This window comes from Acanthochromis polyacanthus, chromosome 11 (genome assembly GCF_021347895.1).
Source record: "Acanthochromis polyacanthus isolate Apoly-LR-REF ecotype Palm Island chromosome 11, KAUST_Apoly_ChrSc, whole genome shotgun sequence".
NCBI lineage: Eukaryota > Metazoa > Chordata > Actinopteri > Pomacentridae > Acanthochromis > Acanthochromis polyacanthus.
In genome coordinates this window covers 893,481-920,684 of record NC_067123.1, presented here as the reverse complement: position 1 = coordinate 920,684, position 27,204 = coordinate 893,481, and the positions used below count along the sequence as shown (strand labels likewise).

The following is a 27,204-nucleotide window of genomic DNA, read 5'->3' as shown; positions in this document are numbered from 1 at the left end:
AAGTTAGCTAATGCTAACATGGTTCCGAGCAGCTGAAGAGGCATTTGGAAACCAAACATCCCTCCCATACTGGAGAAACTTAGCCTACTTTAAAAGAGCACGGGATCTAAACCAGAGGCAGCAACATCGTTTGTTGGATTGTGTGAAAGTGTCTGAAAAGGCAATGGAGGCTAGTTACGTCCTGGCTGGCTTATCGCAAAACAAAAGAAACCTCACACAATAGCGGAGACCCTCATTCTCCTCGCTTGCCAAAAAAATTGCAGGTGTCATGCTGGGTCCAGATGCCGCAAATGAGCTTCCAAAGTGCCGTCCTCCGATAATACAATCAAAAGACGAATAGACGACATGTCAGAAGACATTGAGCAACATTTAACAGAGAAACTACAGGCGAGCGCAGATTTTCTCTCCAAATAGACGAGTCTACTGACATTAGTGGGGCTGCCCAACTCCTGGCAAACATCAGATATGTTGATGATGACTCTATCAAGAAACTTTTTCTTCTGTAAAGAAATAGAAAGCCATACTACGGGAGAAAAATATTCAGAACAATCTGCGTCAGTCTTTGCACAGATGGTGCAGCATGCATGACGGGGAGAGTGAAAGGATTCATTGCCAAGGTAAAAGCAGAAAACCCACATTTTGTGACAAATCACTGCATTTTGCATCAAGAGGCATTAGTTGCCAAAACCATGCCCTCGGAGCTGACTGAGGTGCTGGATCAGGCTGTGCAGATGGTGAATTACATCAAATCAAGACCCCTGAAATCTCGCTCTTCTCCCAGCTGTGCGCCGAGACGGGATCTGACCACCAAAGCCTGATCCTCCTGCTCCAACACACCTGATTCAATGATCAGCTCGTCATCATGACAAGCTGATCATTAGTGATGGTGAAATCAAAGCTTCATGAAGCAATGAACCACTTTGACACATCTGCTTCAAGAATGACACATTGCTTCGAAGCATTTGACACAACCAGAAGAGTGACATCTGCTGGTCCTGTGTCTGAACTGCACCTAAGTGGAAAAAATGAAAAAGCCTCAGGACTGCTTGTCTCACACTGCTTTGAACTTGTAATAAATGTTTTAAAACGTTATATATGTATGTTTGTGTGCATATATGTGTAGTGTGTTTCTATGAATGAATGTGTGTTGTGTATGTGTGAATCTATGCGTATGTATCTGTGTGTTATTTAATGTATGAAATGCAACTAGATATATCTAAACTAAATTCTAACTAAATGTATACTCTCCCTAACTTCTCTCAAAATGACAAATAGCAAATGCACTAGCGTGATCTCCTCCTCCCAAAAACCCACAATTTGAGGAGTGAATCAAACCCCTATGCCTTTTAAGACCTGGACAGATTGAAATGTCCAACCCCTTCAAAGTTCGCTCGAAGCACCACGACACGCGATGTGACGTAATGAGGCCTCATTCTCGATAGTCGATTGTGGGCGTGCTGAAGCAGGGATCGAAACACCGTCTCGGAACACTTTGGCTTCAAAAGCTCGGCACTGTGTCGAGCAAACTGGCTCGAGCGTAACATCACTACTGATCATTTGAATCAGGTGTGTTGGAGCAGGGAAGCATCTAAAACATGCAGGACAGTGGGTCCTGAGGAACAGGGTTGAGAACCACTGCTTTAAAGCACATATTAGCTACAAGTAGTCATTTCTCAATACCTACAGAAAACAAAAGACACAGATAACTCCGAACCTAGGTAACCAACCTACGAGAAGCTACATACTTTACAAAGAGCACAAGCCACAGGCAGCACTGAGGTGAGATTAAAACCCTAGGTGTAGTGATTATTGCAGCTGGATTGGATGAAGGTGGAGGGAGCTGGGTGGTGGTCCAGTCAGGCACGGCATTAGGCAGGAAGAGGAACGAGCTTCAGAGCAGGTCTGAAGCTCCAGGTCAATCATCGATGATTGGAGACAGGTGGGCTGTGGAGCTCCTCAGCCCAGAAAGTCAGCACAAACCATCAGCACCACCATTCATGAATTTACGCTCACCAGGGGCTGTAACAGAAACACAACACATCCAGAGAGGTATACTATGAAGCTAGTTTGACATAGCTGGGCTTTCTTTGTGTTAGTTGGCTCAACAAAACCTCAGTCAGAGTTAACAGGTAACACGAAGGTAGTTATCAACTTTCTTTGTTAACTCAGACTTTCTGCTGTCCACTTCATGCATTCACATAAAAGGAGATGTTAAACATGTTATTTGACTCTTCTTCTGTACAAAATGATGCAATCATATGTAGCTGCTTCAGTCAGCAGGTTATTGTAATGGAGAAAAATGAGGAATATAAAAATATGTGACCTTATAAAGCACTGCTACTCCAAATGAAGCAAAGCAGTGGTAAAAAACTGGTAAAAAAAAACAAACAAACAACTTTTAAATGTGTTTGTATATTAATTTCACCAATCAATGCAGCTGATTTACTGAACATTATCGCAGAACTTCAGACTCCATATATGTAAATATGACCTGTATTGAAGTATATTCAGGTCTGACACTGTTACATAATGCAGGATATCACTGTAATTTGAGGCCAAATCAAAATGAAATTAATGTTTCTAATTAAACATTCTCTGTAGTAAATACTAATAAATTCATTACATTTCTAATCTGTGTTTCATCAGCTGCCATAGTAGCAGAACTAAACATAAAAACATATTTATATAATTTCTGCATCACCAACTAAATACATGTTGGGTTCCCATGGCAACATGATGCATACAGTGTGATACTGTAATGCCTTCATTCAGTGGTTTTAGTAAAGTACAGATCAACAGGTTTACAGATGAAATATTTCCTTCAGCTGAGAATCTGTATCACTCATAAATAATCGCTTATTATTAATGCTTTGGTTAAAGGGAGATGCTTCTTACAGCTGATTGAAATCTGAACTCTGAACAGAACCTGTTCTGGACCTGGTTAGCTCCACAGCATCTGTTACCATGGAGATCTATCAGGTTTAAACAGAACCAACTTTTGACACTGAAAACTCTGACTTTAGGCTCAGCATACCAGCTAATCCACTAATCTCACTTCCGAGTAGAGTCTTTAGATCTGTCACGTTCATTTAAGACTCATCAGTTTCTCTCTCCAGATCTTCCCTCAGTGTCTCTCCTCCAGAAGACTCCCTCCTCTCCGGTCACCTGCCACACTACAGGTTTCTACCCCAACAGAGCCGACTTGTTCTGGAGGAAAGATGGAGAGGAGCTTCATGAGGACGTGGACAAAGGAGAGATCCTCCCCAACCATGATGGAACCTTCCAGATGAGTGTTGACCTGAACATCTCATCAATCACTCCTGAAGACTGGATGAAGTACGACTGTGTGTTTCAGCTGTCTGATGTCAAAGACGACATCATCACCAAACTGGACAAATCAGTGATCAGGACTAACTGGGGTAAGTCAGTCAGAACAGTGGAGTCTGGAAATGAAACATATTTATCCCTGTTCTGAAGTCCAGATGCACTCTGAGGTTTGTGTTTTGGTTCCAGTTCCTCCATCAGGGTTTCCTGCTGGTGCTGTCATTGGAGTAGTTGTAGGTCTACTGTTGCTGCTGCTGCTGCTCTGCATCACTGGACTCTTCATGTGGACAAAGAAGACTAACGGTACACAGTAACACAAGAGCAGCTGTCCGACCTTCACATTCAAAGCAGAAATCTGTGAAACTTCTTTATGGCAAATTATTGATCCATCATTTTAACTTCAGTCATCTCTCATCTTTGTTTTAGGGTTCAGAGCTGCTAACAGTAAGATTTTCTGATATTTACTGTCGATCTGTAATCAGTCTGATCTGTTGGGTTTTAAACTCTTTTTTTTTTAGCCTCAGATTCTACAGACAGTAATTCAGATCCTAACCGATCACAGTGAGTACGTCCTTGTTCCATCTATGCATTGCAGATATTAACGAACCTAAAAACACTCAACAGAATACTGAGATAATATTTGCTCTTCTGTAAACACCAGCCTATTACACCTTTTAATTGTTAGTATCTGATAATTAGTCATGTATAATGAATTCTATGCATCTGACCAGTAATTTAACTTGTTCATTTCTTAATCTGTCCTGACAGACTCTCAGACAAGGCTGGAGGAGAAGAGTAAACTCCAGTGAAATTGGGATTCCCTCAAAACCTTTATCTTACAGCGTATTTGATTCTGTTTGCAATTATTAAGCCTCTACAACTAACCCAAATTGGAAACAAAACATGTGGACACTTTAAATGTTTAGTGTCTTATCCATCATGGAGAACTATAAGACGTATCTGATTGGTTCTAAGTTCTCCAGCAGAACAAAGAGTAAAGAACGATCTTCAATAAACAGATGTCTTGAACAAGAACCAGCAAGAAGAACAAGGAACCTGCATCAGATGATGGAGCCTCTACAGAATCACAGTCAACAGAGACTGAAACATGAGAACAGAAATAAGAACAGAGCCGCAAATCTATATTATTGATAAGGTGTTGATTATTAGTAAATTGAAACAGTTAATCTACAAACAACTTTTCTTGTTCAAACATCTGATCTCAACAACTCACTCTAAATGTTAATAACTCATAGTTTTACTCACAATGTAACTATGGAACAGAAACAACATATAGCTGTCACTTTATGGTCATAATTCTACACAGAGGAACACTATAGCCACAGATAGAAGAGCAACTTTATATGATTACTGTCACAGTTTGAACACATTCTGCATTTCTGTAATAGACTGCTTCTTCTGCTCAAGGATAAATATCCATGAAAGATGTGTTAGCCAAAGGTCCTATGTGTCTGCTGTATGTGGGACGTCTCTCCACAAACCCTGTGTAGCTCTGTGTTGTGTTTCTTGGTGTATTTAGGTGCAGGTTGTCATGCAGAGAGAAGAGGATCAGACAGCAGGGCTCGTAGTTGTGATGGTTTGAATTGTTGCCTGTTGTTCATGCACAGACAACCTTCAACAACAGTGGGGAAAAAAATAACATGTAGTGAAATATGGCGCCCTCTGCAGAACACTTGTAAACAACGGTGTCTTGGAAAGGACAGCTTGTATTGCTTGGATCAGCACAACAACAACATACAGTGCTACACCTCCACCTAGTGGTGTGTTTTAATTACTGCCTTACATACGGTTTACAGATTATAAACGATGTCTACTTGCTTGCCATCACTGTCCAAATACATATTGGTGTCATAGCGGCTGCTGTTGTATTTGTGGTATTTTTCTCTCTTTTTTCTTTCTCCTTTATGTCTCCTGCTCAGTTATCTGCTGTGCTCTGCCTCAAATATCAAACACCGGATATTGAATCATTAACTCCAGTCCACAGGTTCTTCCACAGATCCTTTAAATATAGATTCCCCGTATGGCATAAAGCTGCACAGTGTCTTGACGGTTAGCACTGTCCCCTCACAGCTAGAATATCCCTGCTTCGTGTCCCAGCCTGAGCCTGGGATCTTTCTGCTTAGAGTTTGTATGCGTGGATTTTCTCTGGGTTCTCCAGTTTCCTCCCACAGTCCAAGAACATGCTGAGGTTAATTCATAATTCTAAATTACCCATAGGTGTGAATTCAGATGTGATTGTTTGTCTCTGTAGCCCTGTGATAGACTGGTGACCTGACCAGGTGTCCCCTGCCTTCACCCTAAGTAGCTGGGATAGACTCCAGCCCCCCATGACCTTGATGAGGATTAAGTGGTGAAACGATGATGGATGGGTGAGGTAGAGGCTCATCTATGTTTTAAAAAAAACAGTAGTTTCCTTGCGTTTTCTGGTTTGGGTAACTCCTTTTGTATGACTTTTATCTATTGTTTTTCAAAATATTTACCTGCATATTAAGTGTTTGGATGCTGTTTATTCTTTTCTTTTTTCTTTTTTCTGCTTCCTTAGTTGGATTTGTTTCTATGCAGACAGATCACCTGTTCATTACCTTTGGCTCACCTAATAAAGACTTTGATTTGATAACTTTCATCTAATTTCCCACATTCAGCTTTTGGGTCAAAATCAGACCAGTGTACCAATTTTCAAGCTATGGTTTTTCTACCAAAAATTTTTAATTCATGGATGCAGAGAGCTGATTTTTAAATATTGATCACAGCTAATTTGTGTTTTGAATAAAATGCAAAAATAAACTAAAATAGACACACTAAATATTAGGAAAACAGAAGATTTCATTAATTGCACAGTGGGGAAATCTGCAGTGTTACAACAGCAACGGGGAAAGTGCAATGTGTAGAAAACATCACTAGAAAGTTAAAATGAACCAAAATTGTACATAACACGTGGACATTTTTTAAAGCACCTGATATGTGTTGTGAAGCATGGAGAAATGAGATCCCAGAATCAGCCACAAGAGGGAGACTCTGACAGAACAACAGCTAAATAAGGAAACATTGTGATATTATAACCTGTGATCTATGATCAGATTATGCCATAACCTAATGGATGTGTTTGAACTCACCAAATGTCTATTTGTTACGTTCCTTGATTTTGAAACAGTGTAAAAATCAGAAGAGTGTCTCACTGTAAAAAGTGATGGTTTGATTATTTTTGAAAGATTGTCTTGAGAATCTTTGTTTTAAGCAGTAACAAAGTCGGAACAGCAACTCACTGTGACAAATGATGTTTTTGGTTACCATAGGAAACTGATGTGTTTGATAGATTTGACTGAAATGAGGAACTTATGCTTTATGAAATGGGAATGATTTTAAGAGAGTTGATTACAATGAAACTAAGATGTTTTAGAAAGAGTTCTGATAACTGTTAAACTAAAGGGTTTTAACCTGGTAATGAGATAAAAAGTCAAGAGCTAAGGTGAACTAGGGTCAAGTGTTCACAGTAAAGATTAAACTCAAACTAGATTAGGGATATTTATAAGTCTGTTCACATTGTCCAAAAGATTGCACAATGGAATGCCAGCAACATTTGGAGGCTGACATCTGTTTCTCCATTTCCTGATCAGGAGCCTGCTCTGAGCTGCAGACAGGACAGATCGAGGGGCAGATAGTTTCAGTTCCTTAAAAGTGGAGGTGTCCATGCGGTCGGTGCATGGTACAAGTGTGCGAGTTGGGAGAGGGTAGAGATGAAGTTATTGCTCAAATTAATTTAGTATGAGATCATTGCTATGTTAATTAAGGGTGCAGTCATTGCATATGCAAAAGGTTCAGTTCACTTTAAATTACACCTGATCGAGACGCAAGTTGGGAGTCGTTGGGTGGTAGTCGCTCGATGCAAACCAGAGTAGAAATGCCCTGAGCAAAGGGATTTTATCACGCAACTCGGATGGGGGATTCAACATGATCTGCAAAGGAATAACTGTTCTATTGGAATTATGGACGAAAGTACTGCTTTTTCTGCAGTGTTTGAGGATTACAGAACTGTGATCTTAAAAATAATGCTGACTGAGGGAACATTACTGAACTCTATTTTCCCTGTGAGGAACAACACCAGAATGGAAGTTTTTACTGGCCCAAACAACCAAATTGGATACATGCAGATCTAAATCTGGTCCGGACCCCCGTCCACTTCCCCCTGTGCCCCGGCGAGTGTCAAAGGCTTGTCGGGTTCCAGGTGAGCAGTCGACTACAGCCAAGCCAGCTGCTCTCTCCCTCCAAATTATGTAATCTGGGTGATTATTACTTCTCTTTTATGAAAGCATAGTTCCACTTATGAGTCGTGTTAAGTCATTGAAAGAATTAGGCCTTTAATAGTAAATGTGTCCAAGTTATAAATATGCAATAATATGCAGATGTAAACAATTTATGAAGAAAAATGCAACCTTAGGCATGTCAGTAAGATTGAAATGCAAACCCTGTTTTAATGACTAAACAGGCAGATATTCAAACCCCCACCCCCAATAAAAAGTACAATACATTACATCAAGGCTACCCTTACAAATTCCCAGTTAACACTACATTGCAAAAGGCTCTGCCACTTTACCTAGATTCAATGTAGGGTTTGGAAAGGAGGTGGAAGGTGCACCATCAACAAAATGCACAGAGCAGACTCGGTTGTTCTTGACTGGTGTCCAGTTTTTACGTTCTTCCTGTTCACTCTGGAATAAATACAATTTTTGGATATAAAACTTAAAATGATAAAAAATAGTGAAAAGGTATAAACCCAATAAAAATTAGGCTGTGTGTATGCATGACAAGTTACATCTGTTACAGATGATAAAATGTTTGTTTTAAACCAGATGCCAGTTTTAAAAAATGTATAAGTTAAATAAAACAAACAAACAAACAAAAAATAACTTTAAATTCAGTGAGTTTCAAATAGTAAAATCAAAGTGATGGTATTTGACATACAGGCTACTACATTTTAGCTCTATATGGGTCCTGAACACACAGACTTATTACTATTACAAGCATAGAATCAGTTTACATACTGGTAACAAACAGCATTACTAGTTAGAAAAATATATGCTCTTACGTCAAACTTACCAATTTAATCCATTCAGCATGACGTTCTGATCTTTTCTTTCAGTTGGAAATGGGATAAGTCTGGATGGCGGGTTGCATGTACAGCGTGAGGTTCCCTTATTGCACTCATGAATAAGGCAATATTCCTCCATCCACTTGTTTAGCCCACGTGTACCGTTGGTACAGCCACGCACTGAACAGTGCAAACCTGACATGTTACCTAAACTGACCCTAAGCAATGTATAGTCAGTTGTTCCACTATGACAGCAACGCTTAATCAGGCCTTGCTGACACAGTGGGGAGCTTTGAACTCTGACCCGGAACTTATTGACCCAGCACCACGCATGCGTACTTATAATGCTGATTCCACTTATTCCATGGAATAAACCTCTGGTGTTGAACATCCATCTCACTGTGTCAGTCTGTGCAATGGAAATTGAGGGACCATCCTGCTGCTGTCCAGCCATGCTCTGCTAAAAAGGATGAGAAAGTCCATTTACTTCATCCATCCATCCATCCATCCATCCATTCTCTATACACCGCTTTATCCTTACTAGTGTCGCGGAGGGGCTGGAGCCTATCCCAGCTGACTCGGGCGAAGGCAGGGGACACCCTGGACAGGTCACCAGTCTGCCGCAGGGTGCATTTACTTCTGTGCAGGCTAAATGTCACAGTCTATATTCCACCAGAATGTTAAGAAATGTAAATGAGAAGAGAACTATCAGTAACATACCTCCATATGCCTGTCTGGAGCCCCCTCTGTAAAGGCAGCAGACACAGTTTCATCCTCTTCATCCTAGATCAGTGACATGTTTCAGTACATTTAAACTACCATTTGGATAAATCTTTGGAGTGTTGCTTACAGTTACAAGGTCTGTTGTTAGTGTGAAGGGGCTCCACCAGACAGATAGTACCATCAGAATCTGTTGGGCCAAATGAAATACAAGTTACAAAAGAGAAATAAATCTTTGTATGAATATGCTTTAAAAAATACACAGACACACGCACACGCACGCACGCACGCACGCACGCACGCACGCACGCACGCACACAAAGGCATATTACATTTTATGAAAGCACTTGTGTCTCGGGGGGTGGTCTCAGAGGATGAGCTCCCTCCAGGGATTCCCTGAGCCACTGGCCTTCCCAAATTCTGGCTTAGGGCCAGCTCCTCTGCCTCCATTAGGAATGGTGGTGCAGGGCCACCACCTGTTCTATGGGCATCTCCTTTCTTTCTGTTGGCTGAGCAGAAGTCTGTGTTAGTTTAAATAGGCTTAATTATTTAACAGGACATGATGGGGCGGCATGGCTCAGTAGAGTGGCCGTCTTGTAACTAGAAGGTTGCCGGTTCGATCCTCGGCCCGTCAAGCTCATGTCGAGGTGTCCCTGAGCAAGACACCGAACCCCTAATTGCTCCTGATGGGTCGTGGTTAGCGCCTTGCATGGCAGCTTCCGCCGTCAGTGTGTGAATGTGAGTGTATGAATGGGTGAATGTGATGTATCTTGTAAAGCACTTTGGATAAAAGCGCGATATAAATACAACCATTTACATGATATGGATGCAGACATTTAGGCTATGTGTGAATAAAACAACTGCACAGTCAAACAGCCACTTAATATTTAGGGTACTTTACAATGTAAAACATGATCAACATGAAGTACCTCCATGAGATAATGCCGAGGTCTGACCTGTTTGAACAATGTTTTTATATTTCATCGCGGGATTTCACCTAAATGAAATAACTTAATATTCTACCATTCAGACAGTTATTCCCTGTAATATTATTACTATTACAAAGGACTACATCTAAACTTATGCATTGATCTGGGCGGCAGTGTTCTCCACGCCGTCTCCCTCTCTTTTGCAGCTGCAGCGGTGTTGTACTTCTTTCTAAAAACGTGTTCAAACTCGCCATATGAGCGCGTTAAAAACTTCCATTTCAAAAACGCAGCCTTTCACTTCCCCGTTTCCATGGTGACTCGTCGAATCGGGGTTCGATTGATGCTGTCTTTTCAGAGTTGCGGTGCACGCGCTTAACTCCGAGTGAAACTACTCCGAGTTGATTAAACCAACTCAAATCAGACATTGTGAAACCAAAAACTCAGAGTTTCCTGTCTCAGAGTAGATCAACTCAGAGTTGAGGATTAAACTCAGAGTTTGTAAAACCTGCTTCAATAAATATTTTTATTTATTTATTTTTTTTACTTGTGTCAACTTTGATTGGCCATAGGTCCCATTTCTACTAACATATAAAAGCTTTCTAGGCATTGGTAGTGTCATCCAGATCATATTCTCACCACAACATCAAATAGATCCCATGTTTGAGAGATATATTATTCCTATTCTTTTAAAAATCCACTTGTTTGCAATTTTTGAACAGTGCCTGAATCAAAGAGATCTTAAGCACAAAACTGAGGCTTGTGCACCAGTATTTGCTGCATTCTCTCTTTTTGCCAGAAACCTTTGAACACATATGGACATCTAGAAGTGGCATCTTGGTTTAATTTCCAACTTGCAAGAAATTCATTGATATTTTCCATTTGGTGCAAAATTATGAAAATATTAAAATTTTGGCTCAAAGAAACCCTCACCAGCTGTTAGTTTGACATGCCAAAGATCATTCCTACAAAGTTTCTGTCAGGGCCTCCCCCTCCACCTCCTCTGCCCCATCCTGACATCCCACTCCCTTTTCCCTATCTCTCTCCCTCTTTCCCTTCCCTAGCTCTCTTTCCCTCTCTCTCTCCTCCTCTCTCTCTCTCTGGCAGCTGACAAGCGGAGCCCAGCTTCATGGCTGCCTCCGCTTGGCAATCAGCTCTCTCCCCAGCACCCGAGCAGCTGTTCGTCATTCCACTGATCACACCACCAGCAATAAAGACCGGTCTCTCCCTCCACTCTCCGCCAGATAGTAAACTCTGCTGCTGCAGTCAGTTTTGTCTCGCTCCTGCTGAATGGAGCAAGTTCGTGGCTATACAGTAGCCACAGTTAAACAGTCCAGTGTCTGATGGTGATCTAAATTCAACTTCAAAATACTAATAATGACAATTTGTCAGCATTGCTAAAGGACCAGATTCTGGCCATACTGGGGTTTGAACCACCAACATTCTGATGAATAGTCCAGAGACTAAACTATTGCACCACTGCTTCCATGTAAGCTTCATGAAGAAAGGTTGCTACAAGTCAGCCATTTCTATTGTAAGGTATGTTTTTGTATGGTGTTTGAAATTGGTGCTCCATGGCCCCCATTTTAACTTTGAGCACCTGCCCCTCCAAAGGTCTCTTCACGGCCCTGCCTGTGTGATTAAACCAGAGCGGTCTGGTTACATTCCTAAAAGGAGGCTCTGCGTAAATACTGTACCTTCAGGGAAGGATACACTCCACTTTCTCTAACTATTTCTGATTATCCGACTGAAGCTCTTCAGCTCCAGGACTTCCAAAAAGAAGATGAAAAAATTATTGGCTTTACTTTCCTTCTGTCACGTCACATGTTCAGGTAAGATCTCAGAGTAACTGTTAACTGTTACTTCTTCCTGGTGCTGTTGTTTGTTCTGTTATTATTATCTGCACAGCACCTGATTCTTTTAGTTTCACTTCTCTTTTTAAAGTCTTACAAACGTCTTAATAGCACAGATTCAGCCTAATATGTATCTGTGCAGTCCTGACTTATGATTATTATCGATGTTTTTTTTAAATATTGTGGTTAAATCGGTGCGTTAAAGACGACATGCTGCAGCTGTCATGGCTGAGAGTAATGGACAAGATAAAATGTGGTGGAGATAAGGATCTGTTAGACTTCTGCTGTCAGCCTTTTACTAAAGAAGACAGTAATGTCTCCCAATAAAGAAGCTTTCAGTATTATCATATAAAATAAGCCTTAACTGATCACCAGAAAGAAAATTCCCGTGTTGCAGCAGCATAAGTACAGAAATAAGCACACACAAATAGAGAAGTAAAATACTCAGATTTACTGTTATATTGCTAAAACATCTTGTAATTTTAAAACAGAAACTCTTAAGATCATTTGGTCCAGTCACACAATATAATTAATCACGTGAAATGGAAAAAGTAAAGTGAAATATTCCAATAATAATGATAATATAGTGAGATATAAAATAGATAATAGTAATGCAGAATGGATTACAAATAAATGATAACATAGCATAGCAATTAAATTTGGCCTCAGTATAGAATGAGTATAGTACAAAACAGTTTGTAGTTTTTCTAGCTGGTGTAGTATGTGTGTGTAGTATATGTTATATGCATTAGGTGTGCAATAGTGAAGAGGGAGAATATTATCCTGTGTGAGCCGTGGAAATCAGGTGTGTCATGTGCAGGTTACAGTTTGGTGATAGGCAGAGCAAAAAGGTCAAAGTCTACAATCACGATACTTCAAAAAGTTCTCTGCCTCACCAGAAACACACAGAAGAAAGGTTGTTCTGATATTATTTCACAACATAGTCTCCTTTACCTTAAATACACTTGGCTCACTGATATTAAAGCAGAACTATCCCTTTGCAGAGGAAGGTCACATCTTGGGCCTCCAGATACTCAAAAGCATGCACGACTTCATTATCACTCTGAAAATGTCAACGATGCAAGATTTCTGCTTAGCAAACAAAAATCAGACAGTGCAGGTCTGTGAATAAGGTTCATGGAGCAACGGTTTAAAATCACATTTGGCTGTTTCTATCGTCTGTACTGTGTGAATAGGCTCATTTTCCTGAAGCAACAGCAGCCAGCCTGAAACTTTCCTCTCTGTTTGTCTGTGATTGCTTAAAGCATCTGAGTTTTTGTGGACAGTGATATAAGACTTCGTAGTAAACAAATTCACCCTCAAATGGGAGTTACGTCTCTTGTCTCTAAGGCTACGTTCACACTGCAGCCTAAAGTGACCCGAATCCGATTTTTTTGCCCCTATGCGACCTGTATCGGATCTTTTCATGACAGTCTGAACGACACAGATCTGATTTTTTCAAATGCGACCCAGGCCTAGGGTCCAAGCACAGAGGGTACCGAGGACAGGCGGTGCAAACTTGGATATGTGGTCCTAATTCTGATAGGTATCTGATCTTTTGCCATGCGACTTCAGTCTGAACGGCCAGGTCACATTTATCCGTCCTACACGTCATTGGTACACGACAAACGTCACTATTCTGCGTTCAAGCAAAACTATAGTCAGTAACAAGCACCTGTTGCCAGCCAATACAGCCCAACGCCAACACATTTGCTCACCGATATGGGCTGCCAAAGACGTGTGTCTTGCCGTGAGAGTGTTAAAAAGAGGCGCTCACATATGTACGTAAAGGTCGCCCTTGTCATTCGAAAATTCTGAATGAAGTCCACATCTGTGAAGCCTCTCACATCACTATCCCACCACGACTCCGCATCCACACAGTTCCCTGGACAGACGTTGCTGCCACTGCCCCACAAAACGCCAGGGCCAAAATCCTGGCTCTCTTCCTTCTTGACCCTCTCCTTAAAATGATTAAGTTATAAATATGCTGGGTCCGGCTGGACAACAACTTTAAAATGGCCAGACATATTCTACTGTTAGCGTCCATGTTTACTTCCGTAAACACTGAACACGCTCTCTGCGTGTGTCGTTGTTGTGTCCTCTTCTGCGCATGCGGGACACTTTTGGGTCGTGTGAGGTTCACACAGGAGGTCGCATACAAGTCGCATTTAATTGGAAATGTGAACGAACTCGCAAAAAAATAAAAAATCGGATTTCACAAAAAAAAAAAATCGGAATTAAGCATTAAGCCTTGCAGTCTGAACGTAGCCTTAGGCTTCAGGGGAAACCTGGCTCTCTACAGGCTGTTGTCACCTTGGTGGTGATGGCGTCTCAGGCTGGCGGCGAGGCTTTGGCCACCAGCCAATGATCTCTCCCAGTGGTTTTCAGGAGGGAAGGGTGGCAGATCCCCAAGTGAAGAATCCGGGAACAGAAACGGGCAGAAGTCATAACTAAACAAAGAAAACAGGATTACTGAAGGCATTAAAACAGAGGTGATGACTAGAACTGAGCAGAGCACTAACCGTTCATTGTTCACAGTCCCACATCCAAGACAAAGTGGCGTCTGATTATAAAGCAGAGCGGAGCAGCTTGATTGAACGACTTCTACCAGCACAAAATCCCCCAATCACTAACTCCAAACACTTGCTGCAGCCTTCTGCACCACGCGCACCTGAGAGTAAGAGAAAGAGAGCGAAAGAGGGAGAAAACAGAGCCGAAGGAGGAGAGAGCACCTCCCCTGACCACAGCCTCAGGCTGTGTTCATGACAAGTCTAGTCAAGCAATATAGTGATTCACATGAAATGGAAAATATAAAGTGAAATACACAAATATAGTAAAACACAAGACAGATAATTGTAATGCAGATTAGACTGCAAATAAATGATAACATAGCAATTAAATTTGGCTTAAGTTTAGTATGAGCATAGTACAAAGTAGGGCTGGAACATTTACGTGTAAATTTTGATTAATTAATTTCAGAAAAATAATGCATTAAAACGCATTTAATCACGCATTTCTGAAATGCGATTAATCATAATTAATTACTTACAAAGCCTGCAATGAATTTGATAAGTTTTTTTAATCGTGTCCCACCACTAGTATTAGGTAAGAAGAATAGTATTGGAATGGGTCTTTAGAATAGTCACATTTTTTTTCTGGTACATTGTGATTTAATAGGTTTTAAAATACAAAAATAAAAATACAGTAAAATTCAAAAGCTGAAAGTCTTCTTTTCCTCCAGTGGAACACTCCTTGATATTATTCTCCACTGGAACTTCTGGAGTCCCAAATTTCCCAGAGTTTGTGGTTTCTGCATCGGTTGATGGAGTTCATGTGGGTTACTATGACAGCAACACCAAGACGGCTGAACCCAAAGTGGACTGGCTAAAACAGATCTTAAACGACAACCCACAACAACTGGAGTGGTACCTTAATGAATGCCATAACGCCCAGCACTCCTTCAGAATCGCCATCGACAACTGGATGAAACTCTTCAACCATACTGGAGGTAAGATATTTTTTTAATATATGTTTGTAGGGATAACTACTAAAGCGATTTTATTTGCACTCGTTAAATAGGAGGGGCACCATCCTGCGTATTCAGGGAAATTAATAATTTAATTTAATTTAATCTCAAGGAGATTCTTGTCGAAATACAGTTGATCAGTCTCATATCTGAAAGTCTAGAATTCTTGGTGAAATTGACCTCAATTCTCACACACAGGATACGCACAAGACGGTGGATTGGTCTTAAGTGAAAATATTTGTTTACTATTCTACTAAAACAATACAGAGAACTATATACAGTGAGAAATGTGACGCGTGTGTGCGTGTGTGCGTGCGTGCGTGAATACGGGTGTGTTTGTCTATGGTGTCAGAATCGATTCAAAACAAAGCAACTCACAGCAACGTGTGTGTACATGCATGATTATTATGTTACGCGTGCGTGCGTGCGTGCGTGCGTGCGTGCGTGCGTGCGTGCGTGCGTGCGTGCGTGCGTGCGTGCATGCGTTGTAACGTGCAGATTGTATTTCACGCGTCACAAGAAGCTGCGTACCTATGAAGCAGCGGGTGCACGCCTGTCTGTCACTGTTTGACAAATACCGTTACGCGCTCACACACACGCAATTTCTGATTGTACACAATCGAAAGTTGATCTCCCTGCGTAGCACTCCGTGTAACATGAGCGTATCATGTAGCTGGCCTTTTCATTTTAGTCAGCCAGGGGAGGCAGCAGTGAGCCATACTTTGCCTGGCGGAAAAGACGAAGAAGAAGACGAAGAAGAGTCCCGCTCAGAGCCCTAGAGATAGTAAGAGTTGCGACACTCATGCTCTCGCAGCGGGGTGGTCACGTGGTTCATGTAAGCCTGAATAGTTCCAAACAGGCAGCGCTGTCATTTCCTTCTTATGGGACTGAGAGCGGCGATTTCACGGTAAAAAAAAAGGAATAAAATCACACCTCCAAGTACTTGTTTGATTATTAATTCATTGGAGTATGTATGTAAATGTCAGTTTTACATTTTGAGCCATATGGTGACATATTAAAGACACTTTTGGGGTTTTGGAGGGAATGTTTCACATTTGTGTTAGCATGAAAAATCGACTTTTACACAGAAATGTAAGATGATTGAAGATGTTAATTTTTGCCCAGCTGGATTATTGTATTTCCAGACAATGTCTATATTTCTCTGATTCACTTACCCGTAGTCTGGGAGTTATTGAAAAGCAGAGTAACAACAGTCCATTCAGCAGATAGTGTCCAGGCAGGAGTTGACTCACTATAACCATTTTAAGACATACACAAAATATATATTCAAGAATAACAACTCATTATGCTTTGATGAATGAAATAGTATGTTTTTATTGACAATGGGAGAAACAATGAGGGTCTTTGTGTCTTCAGTGAGGGCTCTCGGGATACTGGAGGATAGATAGATACGATAGATATTAATAAATATATTTGTTAAATACTTACAAGTATAAGTTTATGCATTATAAAGGGTCTCATATAAAGGACGTAGTCTTGACAATTAAAAAGAGGTAGCGATGTAGCTAGGTAGCTTTCAAAGAAGAGCTAACAAGCACATGGCCATGCCTGAAAGTTGGTCATCTGCTAATATTCACAAATACAGATAAATGTATGCACCACAAAGGGCTTCTGATATAATATAAAGACGTTAAAATTAAAAAGAGGTAGCGACTCATCAGCAATTAATCCGTCAATATATTCCTGGAGATAACTTCACAGCTAACAGCAGAGTCGAGCTAAAAAAAAGTAGCAGAAATTCGGTCGTCTACCAAGATAAAAAATATATATAATTACGCTGCGCAAATACAAATAAAGCTCAGCATATGCATCATAAAGAGCCTCTGATAAAATATAGGCAGTTGACAATTCAAAAGAGGTAGGCATTTCATCAACTTACCTCCACATATACTCAACGACCTGCAGTGCAAATGAACGGTGGCTGTCAGTGTCGAAGTGGTGCTTGGAACTAAACAAGCCTCCACAACCCGGAAGTAGACTGGAAGAAAGCGTACAACGGGACCCTATGGGGATGGCTAGTAACTACGTCATCGTGTCCAAAAACGTCACTTCCGTGTCCTACCAAACCAACGATATAATGGTGCTGTGTTGTGTCCTGTGTTGCAACAATAGAAATGATGTAAATAAAACGATATCTTTCAACCACTTTCCTCTGGACGAAAAGGAGAAGAGAAGATGGCTGACACTGATAAGGTAAGTCGGATTTCTAATCTTAGAAAATACATTTAGCGCCGGGAGCTAACGTGCGCTAGCTAGTATTAGCCGCTTGAATCATGTTATCTTTTTGTGTTATGAGGAGTGTTTGGGCCACATTACAAAAGAAACTAAAAGTGGTCGAGATTAAAGTCTCTGATAATAAGTTTATACTTTTAATTTATAAGAATAAAGTCTGCCGAGGGAGACTTTTGTCCCAGTTTTGGGGACTTGGACTTGCTTGACCAATCTGCTCAAAATACTCGACTTGACTAGGATATGGGTCTATGTGACTTGGATTTAATTGAGTCCAATACTTGGACTGACTTGCTAAAAATGTTTGGCTAAGATTGTTTTAACTGTTATGGATTCATGATTAGTGTAAAGAGATGCGTAGTTATTTACATATGCAAATTAGCCATGTGCTCCAGGCAGAAGTTAGCGCTAGAGTGTGCTGCTGGGAATCTTTAGAGTATACTTTTCAAATCTAACATAACAACTCTAACAAAGCCAAGTAAACGACATTTAACCTCACACAGATGATAAAGCTAGCTTTATTTCTGACATCCTGTGTTTGTTAGCTTACACTACTTAGCTACTCACCTCAACACTGTACGTTTTCCTTTTCATTGACGCCTGCACTTTCCCTTTAAAACCACCTGCCAGCACACTAACTCTTACAACTCTGTTTGAGTTGTAAGAGTTAAGACCTCGCTTTACCGACTTCGGAAAATCCGCAAAATAAGATGTCACAGTGAAAAAGGTGACCGGTTCTTTCGCTACTGCCATTGTGTTTTCATTCGGTGCGCCGCGGCTTGGACACGGAAGTGGTCCATGACGTCACACTAGCCATCCCCATGGGAGTGTCGCAACTCTTACTATCTCTAGAGCTCTGGTCCCGCTGAGCTTCCGACAGCTTCCGAGGCCGGCGCCCGAAGACGTGTCCGAAATGTCATACTAACGTACTACTCATACTAAGTGTAACGTCAAAATAAGTATGTAGTGCGTTCACATTAGATAGTATGAAAAGATTGAGTACGCGAGAAATACCTGGATGTATACTATATCTGGAAAATTTTTAAGTATGCGCGGTGACCACACTAGTCATACTCAACCACCCCATAATGCTTTGCGAGCTACCCAACGAAATGTAAGCCTCCACGGGATCTGTGGCTGGACCGGGGCGATATAAATGTAAGTACCCAGTGTTTTTATTTTATTTTATGTGGTTAAGTAATCATCCTAATCATCCCACAGATTTGAGAAATAGGCGTTTTCTGACCAACATTTTAAATTTGTCAGACGTCTCACAACGTGCTACTGAATGCTAGCAGCTAGTTGCAGCAGCTCGCTTTGCATACAGAACAAGTAGCAGCTACCTCCAGTAGCATGCCGCTACAATTGAAACGATTCACATAATCTGGCTAATAACTGCATGAGGAGTGCCGGCTTGAAACTGCCACATTAATTATGCAACTGTTTCCTTGTCCTGATCTCACGAAGTTCCCTCAACTGTTATCCTTGTAAAAGCTGTTTATATTATGGTCAGTTGCCGAGCACATTTCCCGGACAGGATCTGCAAAGAACTCTTAAATATTATGTGGGTGGCTTTACCACTCGAGCGGACTGTTGTGATGATCAAATAGAAGTAATTTCTTATACCACCTAACAATGCAACTAATGCTTATAATGTTGGACACGACTGTTATTTTTCTCAGGGACAGATGAGGACACAGATCGCCTCATTAACTGGCGCGCTGAAAACGAGGAGATGTTTACAGGGCGTCGTAGCGCAGCCCAAAAACGTTTCCAGTAAGTACTAAACTCGTGTCATACATTGTGTGCATGTGTTTTTTTCCCACTCTGTTGTAAAATAATTCACAGATCATTGAGATAAGGCTTTTGGACAGTGTAAGGTCACAATCTTCTCTTCAGAGATAGTTGACTTTACTCATTAATAAATGCAAAGAATTTATTGTAACAAAGTCTGTTTTCCTATTTCAATCCTGTCATGTGTAGAATGTTCATCAAGGACCACAACCTTGAGGGAAAGGTGGAGGCAGGGTGGGAAAAAAATGGGAAAACTTAAAACAAAAATACAAGGTTAGTTAAAAACACTTGGCCATAGTCATTCAGTTATCCACAGTATATCCTCTATGATCATTAACAAATAACTTCTGTGCTGTGTGGTTGGAACTGAAGGCACCGAGGACAGGGGTCAGCACAGGAGGAGGAGAGACAACTGCTGCCTCGTGGAAATGGTATCAGGCCATGGATGAGGTGATGGGGCAAAGGCCCAGTTTAGCCCCACCAGTCCTCATCACCTCAGCCATGGCAGAACCTGTGGCAGCAGCTGTCTCTCCTCTGGAAGGTGACAGAAGGAAGAGACGGAGAGAGGCTGACATGCTGGAGTTTTTGAGGGAAATGGAGGTGCGAGAGGAGGAACAAGAGAGGAGAGCAGAGGAGAGAGAGAACAGAAGAGAGAGAAGAGAGAAGAGAGAGAGAGAGTGGAGAGAATGGATGGAGAGTTGGGCCAGGGAGGAGAGAGAGAGAGGCGAGAGAGACGGAAAGCAGAGCAAGGGAGGAACGTTTGTTGAGGATTTTAGAATCGTTTTTAAAGAAATAATGTGTTGTTCATTTATAGTTCATTTTTATAGTTCATGTTCTTTTGGTTGTTTATTAAGTAAATGTTTATCAAATCTTCTGTTTGGTTCATTTTTTTAATATTATATACAGCATCTCAATGTAGGTATAGTTTCTAATTATGAGTTTACAGTTACGATTACACATGAGCAAAAAAAAAAGAAAAAATGTAGAAATAAGCAAAGTATTTACAAAGAATGTGAGAAATTTAGAATGTGAGAAAACTATTTAAATGTGTTGAACAGAGTTGCGTTTAACCATATTCACAATAATCATGTTCTTGCAGTTCATAGGCGGGGTGTTATGGGGCAGACACTGCAGCAGCAAGGCAGTTTCTGAGACCATCACCAGATTGCTGGACTGGCACAGGAACCTCAAAGTCCACTCCATCGTTGTCCAGGGTTGGTCTGGACAACCTGAAGTCCTTCCTGAGGTCACCTCCCTCAAAGTAAAGAGACAGCAGGGGAACATGGGGGTTTACTCTGCTGTATGGCCCTCTCACACCAACCTGTAATATAGAAAACATGCCATCAAAAATTAGTTGTTTTTAATTATTTATTGAACTATTTATTGGTATTTGTGTATTTTCAAAAATTATTTATTGGTATTTGTGTATTTTTAAAAACTATTTATTGGTATTTGTGTATGTTTTTAACTACTTGTTTTGAATGATAATATTTAAAGTATTTATTACATCTATATGAAATTATTCTTAAATTATTAAACTTTGCTATAAAATTAAAAAGTGGTTATGTGGCATAGCTATGGCATCATAGAAAATATGAATTGTGAATGAGAAAACTTAACAAAAATGGACTTACCTCAGCAGGGAAACCAAACTGTAAGTACAAATTAATCAAATGCCGGAGGCGACGGATGGCTTGTCTTCTGTGTCTGTGGACAGTCAACATTCCAGTTTATTTAGTTGTGGAAATTATTTTGTTGAAACTGTATTTAATATTGATTATTATCCAGTGTAAAATTGACCTGAAGCCAACATTCAGCTAAGAGTCAAGCCGAGATATTTGCCTGGTGTACTTCCGGTTTTGCCGTCGGAGGTTTGAGGTTTGAGACATTTATATCAAAAGATATTCCTTCAGTTTTTATTTTACAGGAAGCTCTACAGGAAGAGGAATACGTATGTAGAAGAATAATAGTAAGAAAAAAAAAGTGTGCAGGCAGTCACCCTAATAAGAGTGTAATATAGTAACGTGATTGTAGAACATCTACAATCTAAATTTTGAATTACATTTAATGAGAGTTACTGTATTGATGGTGTTAAGCCTATGCTAAGTAATCAATGAACAACTTACAAAGGATGTAATCAAACAAATATTTATTTAGACAGTGTCAACATGAATGCTGCTAGATGTTCTTGGCTAACAAGACAAAGATATTCAAAGTTACAAAATAAAAAAAGCCAAATATTGTCTGCTGGAAAAATGGCAATAAAAAATGGCCCTCACAGCTTGTGTTTCCTCTCATCGGATATCTGTGCAGTAGGTATGTGCTGAACCCAAACTGTCCTGTGAGGCTTATGTTTGACCTCTTATACAGAGTTCAGTGAGGTGTAGAGGCATGTTTATCTTTGTCTGGGTATGTGTGGACAGTCCTAATTTAAAGAGGAATCCTCTCAGTCAGAGAGACATGACTGTCTCTTTGCTGGTGGTTGTTCCTCTCCGAGGCTTTATTCCAGTTTTGCTTCTCTAAAGTCAAAAGACAATAATAAAAAATAACTAAGAAATGTACAACAATGTTAGATGCCCATAGAGCTGATGACAAGTCTCTCCAGGTTTAGTGTAGCACAGGATTGTACACAGGGTTCTTCAGTCGTGTGGAGATGTGTGAGCTCACTGTGGCAGACATCTTCTGGACCATAATTTTGGTGACATCCTGTCCCTGGATAGCCTGTGTTCCCTTCTCTGGGTAGAAACCGATGAATCGCCTGAAGCCAGAGTAGTCTATGTTCAGAGACTGAATGAAAAACTACATTTTGTAGTCTAAACAAGGTAGTTTTGAGTTTTTACAATTCTAAAAAGACTATAAACAATCACCTGATATATTAACCATGAAAATTAGATTACAGTAGATGTGGTACTCAGGTGGGCCATAGCAGGAGACTGGACGCAGAAGAGAGGAGGAGATTTTGTTCTGCCCTGTGTCGCAGGTTGTTATGCTGTGGTTGCACACCTGACCGGCCACAGCGTTCCACCTGGCTACATTGAGTACGTTTATATGCAGTCAATATTCGGGTTAAGGTCAATATTCCGGTTTCTGAAACATTTGGAATAACCCGTTAACACGGATAAACAGACAGAGTTACTCCTGTTTACATGGAGCGTAATCAATTGGGATATTCCCATCCAAACCAGGACGTGCAGACAACATCATGACGCAAATTGCGTCATTTCCGTTTCTTCTTCCTGTACCCAAAGACAAAAACAACAGCAGCAGCATCGGCAACGTGGTGGAAAATGAACTGTCCGGGGCCGATAGCAGTCGCCTTTGTTTGCGCTTTGGTGCTCGTGTTGACCCATCAGCAGTACGTCACACTATTGGGCCTCACAGTTTTAATTAATAGAAGGAGAGAAAGTGAAGAAAAAATATTAAATGCGGTCGGAGCTGTGTCATGCTTATCCACGCTACCCGTACTCAAAAGACCAAGATTCCTTTCGGTTGAAACGTGCGCAGAACGCGAATGAATGTTCCTTTCAATGGGGATATCCTGATGCGCGTTTATATGACGAGATATTCGGGTTAGAAAAGGAGTAACCCAGGGGTCTTATTCGGGTTTTTAAAAACCGGAATATGAGCATATTCGGGTTTTTGCGGGTGTTTACATGGCCGTACACAACCGGGTTATTGCCAATATCCCGGTTAAGAAAGGGTTTTTGACTGCATATAAATGCAGTCATTATGGCTCTTCGACATTCCTCCATCCTGAGTTCCAAGATCCAAAGCACGTTTATGTCTGTCAGTCACTCAAAATTAACATGAATGTACACCTGGATGAAAAGAAAACATTGTTAGTGCAACAACCTATGATTATTGTTAGAGATACTCTATGTTCTGGCTCAATCACATGATCTTTATTTACGCTGCTGATCGTCCCGTTGTGCTAATGAAACTATCGGCAGTTGAGAAGTTAGGCTAAGTTACATAGTTAAGTTAGCAAAATAAAACGTTTTTTTTTTAAACCCATAAGAGTGTTGTGAAAGTTATTCAAATTTTTATTAGCCTCACTGACAAACTGACACTGTCCTTGAGTCTCATCTAAGCAAAGCTAAAGCTATTGTTATGAATAACTGCGATCGATATTTTCATATCCTGATTATTTTTCGTTATAGCTAACATTCCTAGGAAATAAAATGGGTAAAGGCTTGTTTAAAACTGAAAATAAGTTGGGTACAAAGACAAATGCTTACCTGACATTAAAAAACGTTGCAGCCTGACTGACTCAGTAGTCAACAGGGGGGTATTCCACGAAGCTGACTTAGGTCTAAGCCTGGCTTATTTCGGTCAGCTTCGCTAACTTTAGTGAGAGTTTTGTTCCACCAACAAGGCTTAGGGCTAGCCTGGCTTGGTAACCATGGTAACTCAGCCAGAGCGACAAGCCTGGTCCGGGGCAGGCTAACAGTCAAGCTTACTTTAGCCCCATGTCAGAGAAGGTTCTGACGAGCTTCAGAAAGACGCCTGTGAACCGCATGTTACACATTAAATTCATCTTGATCTGTAGTCAATGATGTTCTTGTTCGGTGACATACATTGAGACATTTTTTAAATAACGCCGGAATAACCGTGAATCAAACGATATCATATTACACTACACATTTTGTCACAGTGTGCAACTGTGGCTGAGTGGTTAGAGCATAGTTAAGCAGACTAAATGTGGTTTTACTTTTCATTGCGCCGTGGGTTCGAATCCACCAGCGGTAAATACTTGGAAATATCTGATTTTCTTTTTCTTTCACCCTCAAAGTGCAGTCAACACGTAACAGGAATAGGCACAGATTGTCTTAAAATAAGCAGGACACAACAGCCACAGTTTTCCATAAAGAATACCTTCCTTTTACCAGCGGTCCAATCTGATCATGATGATAATCCAAAGGTGATGCCAAATGATGAGATAACTACTTTGTGTACAAGCTCATTTGTGTCTTCTCCCTTATTTAAATGTAGGGCACAGTAGCACTATCATCTCTAATAAAAATGACATCTCCTCTATAGGCCTACACAGGCACGTGCAAGGGGGGGGGCTGGGGGGGCTGAAGCACCTGCCCCTTTTGCATCTGATGCCCAAAGTGCCCTTTTGTCAATTTTTTTTTAAGTGTGTGTGTGTGTGTGTGTGTGTGTGTATGTGTGTGAAAATCTGTGTGGTCCAAAATAATAAATAACTCAAACAAACAAAAAAAATAATTCAGGTCTACCCTCAGTCGGTCACATGATCCAGGTAGACGTCAGTCACGGCCCTGATGTGCCCTGACGTGCCCCGAAGCTCACCGTTAGCGCTGCTAATTTAGAAATGGAAGACCCGAAGGAGGACAACCAATGGTCTGGTGCTGCTAATGTTGAAAGGGAAGACTCAAGGAAGGACAACTGATGGTCCGGTGAGTATGTTTTGCAGCGGTACTCGTTTGTGCACGGTGTTTTCTTGAAAGATGACTGACGAAGCAAAGTGAGCATCCTGTGTGTGTGTCTCACTCTAACACACCTCTCATCAGTTATAGTTAGCTAACCATCGCTAGTTAACCACACAGCGTGCTGAGAGGATAAAGTGTGCCAGACTTCTTTTTGTTTCTGTATGTTTCTTTTGTCATGGGCAAAGTGCATCAGAGAGATGTATTATTTTACTGTCAGTGAGCTGCAGTGTGTTTCCTGTGTGTCTAGAGGCAATGAGGCAGAGGTTATATTATTACACTGAAACTATGCCATGTACATGTATATTCACTTAATTTTGGACTGGAAATTATTGTATTGCAATATAAATACAACAACAGTAACAATTAGAATTAGAAGAATTTGAATTGTGATTTTCTCAACCTCTCATTTCAACATATCAGTATTTGTTTAGAACATTTGTATATGAATGTCTCTCTCTCTCTGTGTGTGTGTGTGTGTGTGTGTGTGTGTGTGTGTGTGTGTACACACACACACACACACACACACACAATTAATATATATGATATCCATAAATATAAAATATATAGCTTTTATAACCTTGCTGTCTTGCGCAAAGTGGATAGTCAAATTCAATAAAAGCACAAATCAGTTTAAATACATGATTTCTATATCATTAAATAATTTTTTTCTGCTTTATTATTAGCACTATGAATAATAAAGGGCAGATTATGAATCAACCCCATGGAGTAAATCTGTGGTTATACAGTGTATGTCTTGAAAAGGTATGAAATGTCACTGCGTGTGTATGTGTGTGTGTATCAGATTGTGGTTTATCAATCATATTTCAATTTGCAGAGATGCCTCGTAAGGAGAGGAGGTTGAAAGATAAACAAAAGGAGCTGCGTGAGGCTGCGAAAGGCAGTGGATCACTCACCAGCTGGATCACAAAGAACACAAAAGGTAAGAATGACACAGGTACAAGCTATTTACATTGCAGAGGTGCTCGGTTAGAGATAACAATATGAAGCACAATTTCAGTGTTGTCGTCCTGTTACATTATCGATCATTGTGTATGGTGGGTTTATTATTGATTAGGTGTAGGAGATGTTAATTCGATCAATCAAGAGCAAATTTTGCCTTGTTTCCAGATGACCAGGGAGTGAGTCATGACAGGTCAGATGAGGAGACGGAAGGAGAGAAACAGGAAGGGACTGTGCCACAGGAAATCGAGAGTTTGGGAACAGAAAGCCAGGAGGAGATAGAGGCTGGAGGAGAGGTGTCAGGAATTGTTGAGGAGCCTATAGAGAATGTTAATGTAGAGGATGCAGCTAACCAGGAGACAGAGGTTGGAGTGAGAGAGGCAAAGACTGTAGTACAAACGGCACAAACTCTTGAGGTAGAGGGAGCATCAAGCCAAGAGGAGACTGAAGCCAGAGGGAGGCAAAAATTCTCAGGCATACTTGGACTTACCCACCCAAATGATCCTGCCCATGTTCTGCAATTCGACATTAAATATGATGAGGCCTTCATACAGTTTTCTAACAATATTGGACCCTGTCAACCCGCATTCTCATCATTTCCAAAAAATGAGGAGGGGCGGTCATTTCAAAAGAAATGGTTTGAGAATAATCCATGGCTTGAATACTCCCCAAGTCTTAATGCCATGTTTTGTTTTAGCTGCCGTCTTTTTGTGAATGATCAAAAATACGCAAGCCGCAAAACCTGGAAAACAGAAGGAGTCAGTCGGTGGAAAAGGGCTCTGGAAAGGATTAAAGAGCACAGTGCCTCAGAATCTCACATGTGTAGTATGGTGAGGTGGAACATTTACAAAAAGAATTCACTGGAGGCAGCTTTCAAAATGGGTGACCATGCACTACAAGCTGCAAAAGACAAGGAAAGAGAAAAAAACAGAGAAATTCTGTCCCGCTTACTAGCCATCAGTCTTTATCTGGCAAGACAGGGTATGCCTTTTAGAGGAGATGATGAAACCCTGTCAAGCCAAAATCGAGGTAACTTCCTTGAGTTGGTGGAGCTTTTTAGCAAATATGACAGTGTAATTAAATTCCACCTGGACGCCATAAAAGAGAAGCAGGGACCAGGTAAACGACCTCCTGTCTCACTCCTCTCCAACAGAAGTCAAAATGATATGATCAAAGCTTTGGCCATATCAGTAAAACAGGCCATCCAAAAAGAAATCCAAGAGAGCAAAACCTTTTCCATTCTCATGGATGAAACTACAGATGCTGCACACACTGAGCAGGTTTCTTTTGT

The 27,204-nt window shown here is 40.8% G+C and overlaps 1 protein-coding gene and 1 long non-coding RNA gene across 5 annotated transcripts in view; both read left to right on the top strand.

Moving 5' to 3' along the window:
- Positions 1-689: 689 nt before the first annotated feature.
- LOC127536073 (BOLA class I histocompatibility antigen, alpha chain BL3-6-like) lies at positions 690-4,939 on the top strand. Its single transcript, XM_051955486.1, has 6 exons — positions 690-734; positions 3,143-3,419; positions 3,514-3,627; positions 3,751-3,768; positions 3,843-3,885; positions 4,093-4,939. The coding sequence occupies exons 1-6, from the start codon at positions 690-692 to the stop codon at positions 4,121-4,123; spliced, it is 528 nt and encodes a 175-aa protein (XP_051811446.1). The 3' UTR covers positions 4,124-4,939.
- A 14,360-nt stretch (positions 4,940-19,299) lies between these two features.
- The window catches only part of LOC127535982 (uncharacterized), a 35,444-nt gene continuing 27,539 nt past the window's right edge, over positions 19,300-27,204 (top strand). For 2 of the 4 annotated variants that reach the window (XR_007944909.1, XR_007944908.1), the window contains exons 1-4: positions 19,300-19,482; positions 19,690-19,773; positions 20,600-24,920; positions 25,789-25,893. This is a non-coding gene — a long non-coding RNA (uncharacterized LOC127535982). The remainder of the gene's footprint in view (positions 19,483-19,689; positions 19,774-20,599; positions 24,921-25,788; positions 25,894-27,204) is intronic. The other 2 variants (XR_007944911.1, XR_007944910.1) reach the window with 1 other exon arrangement.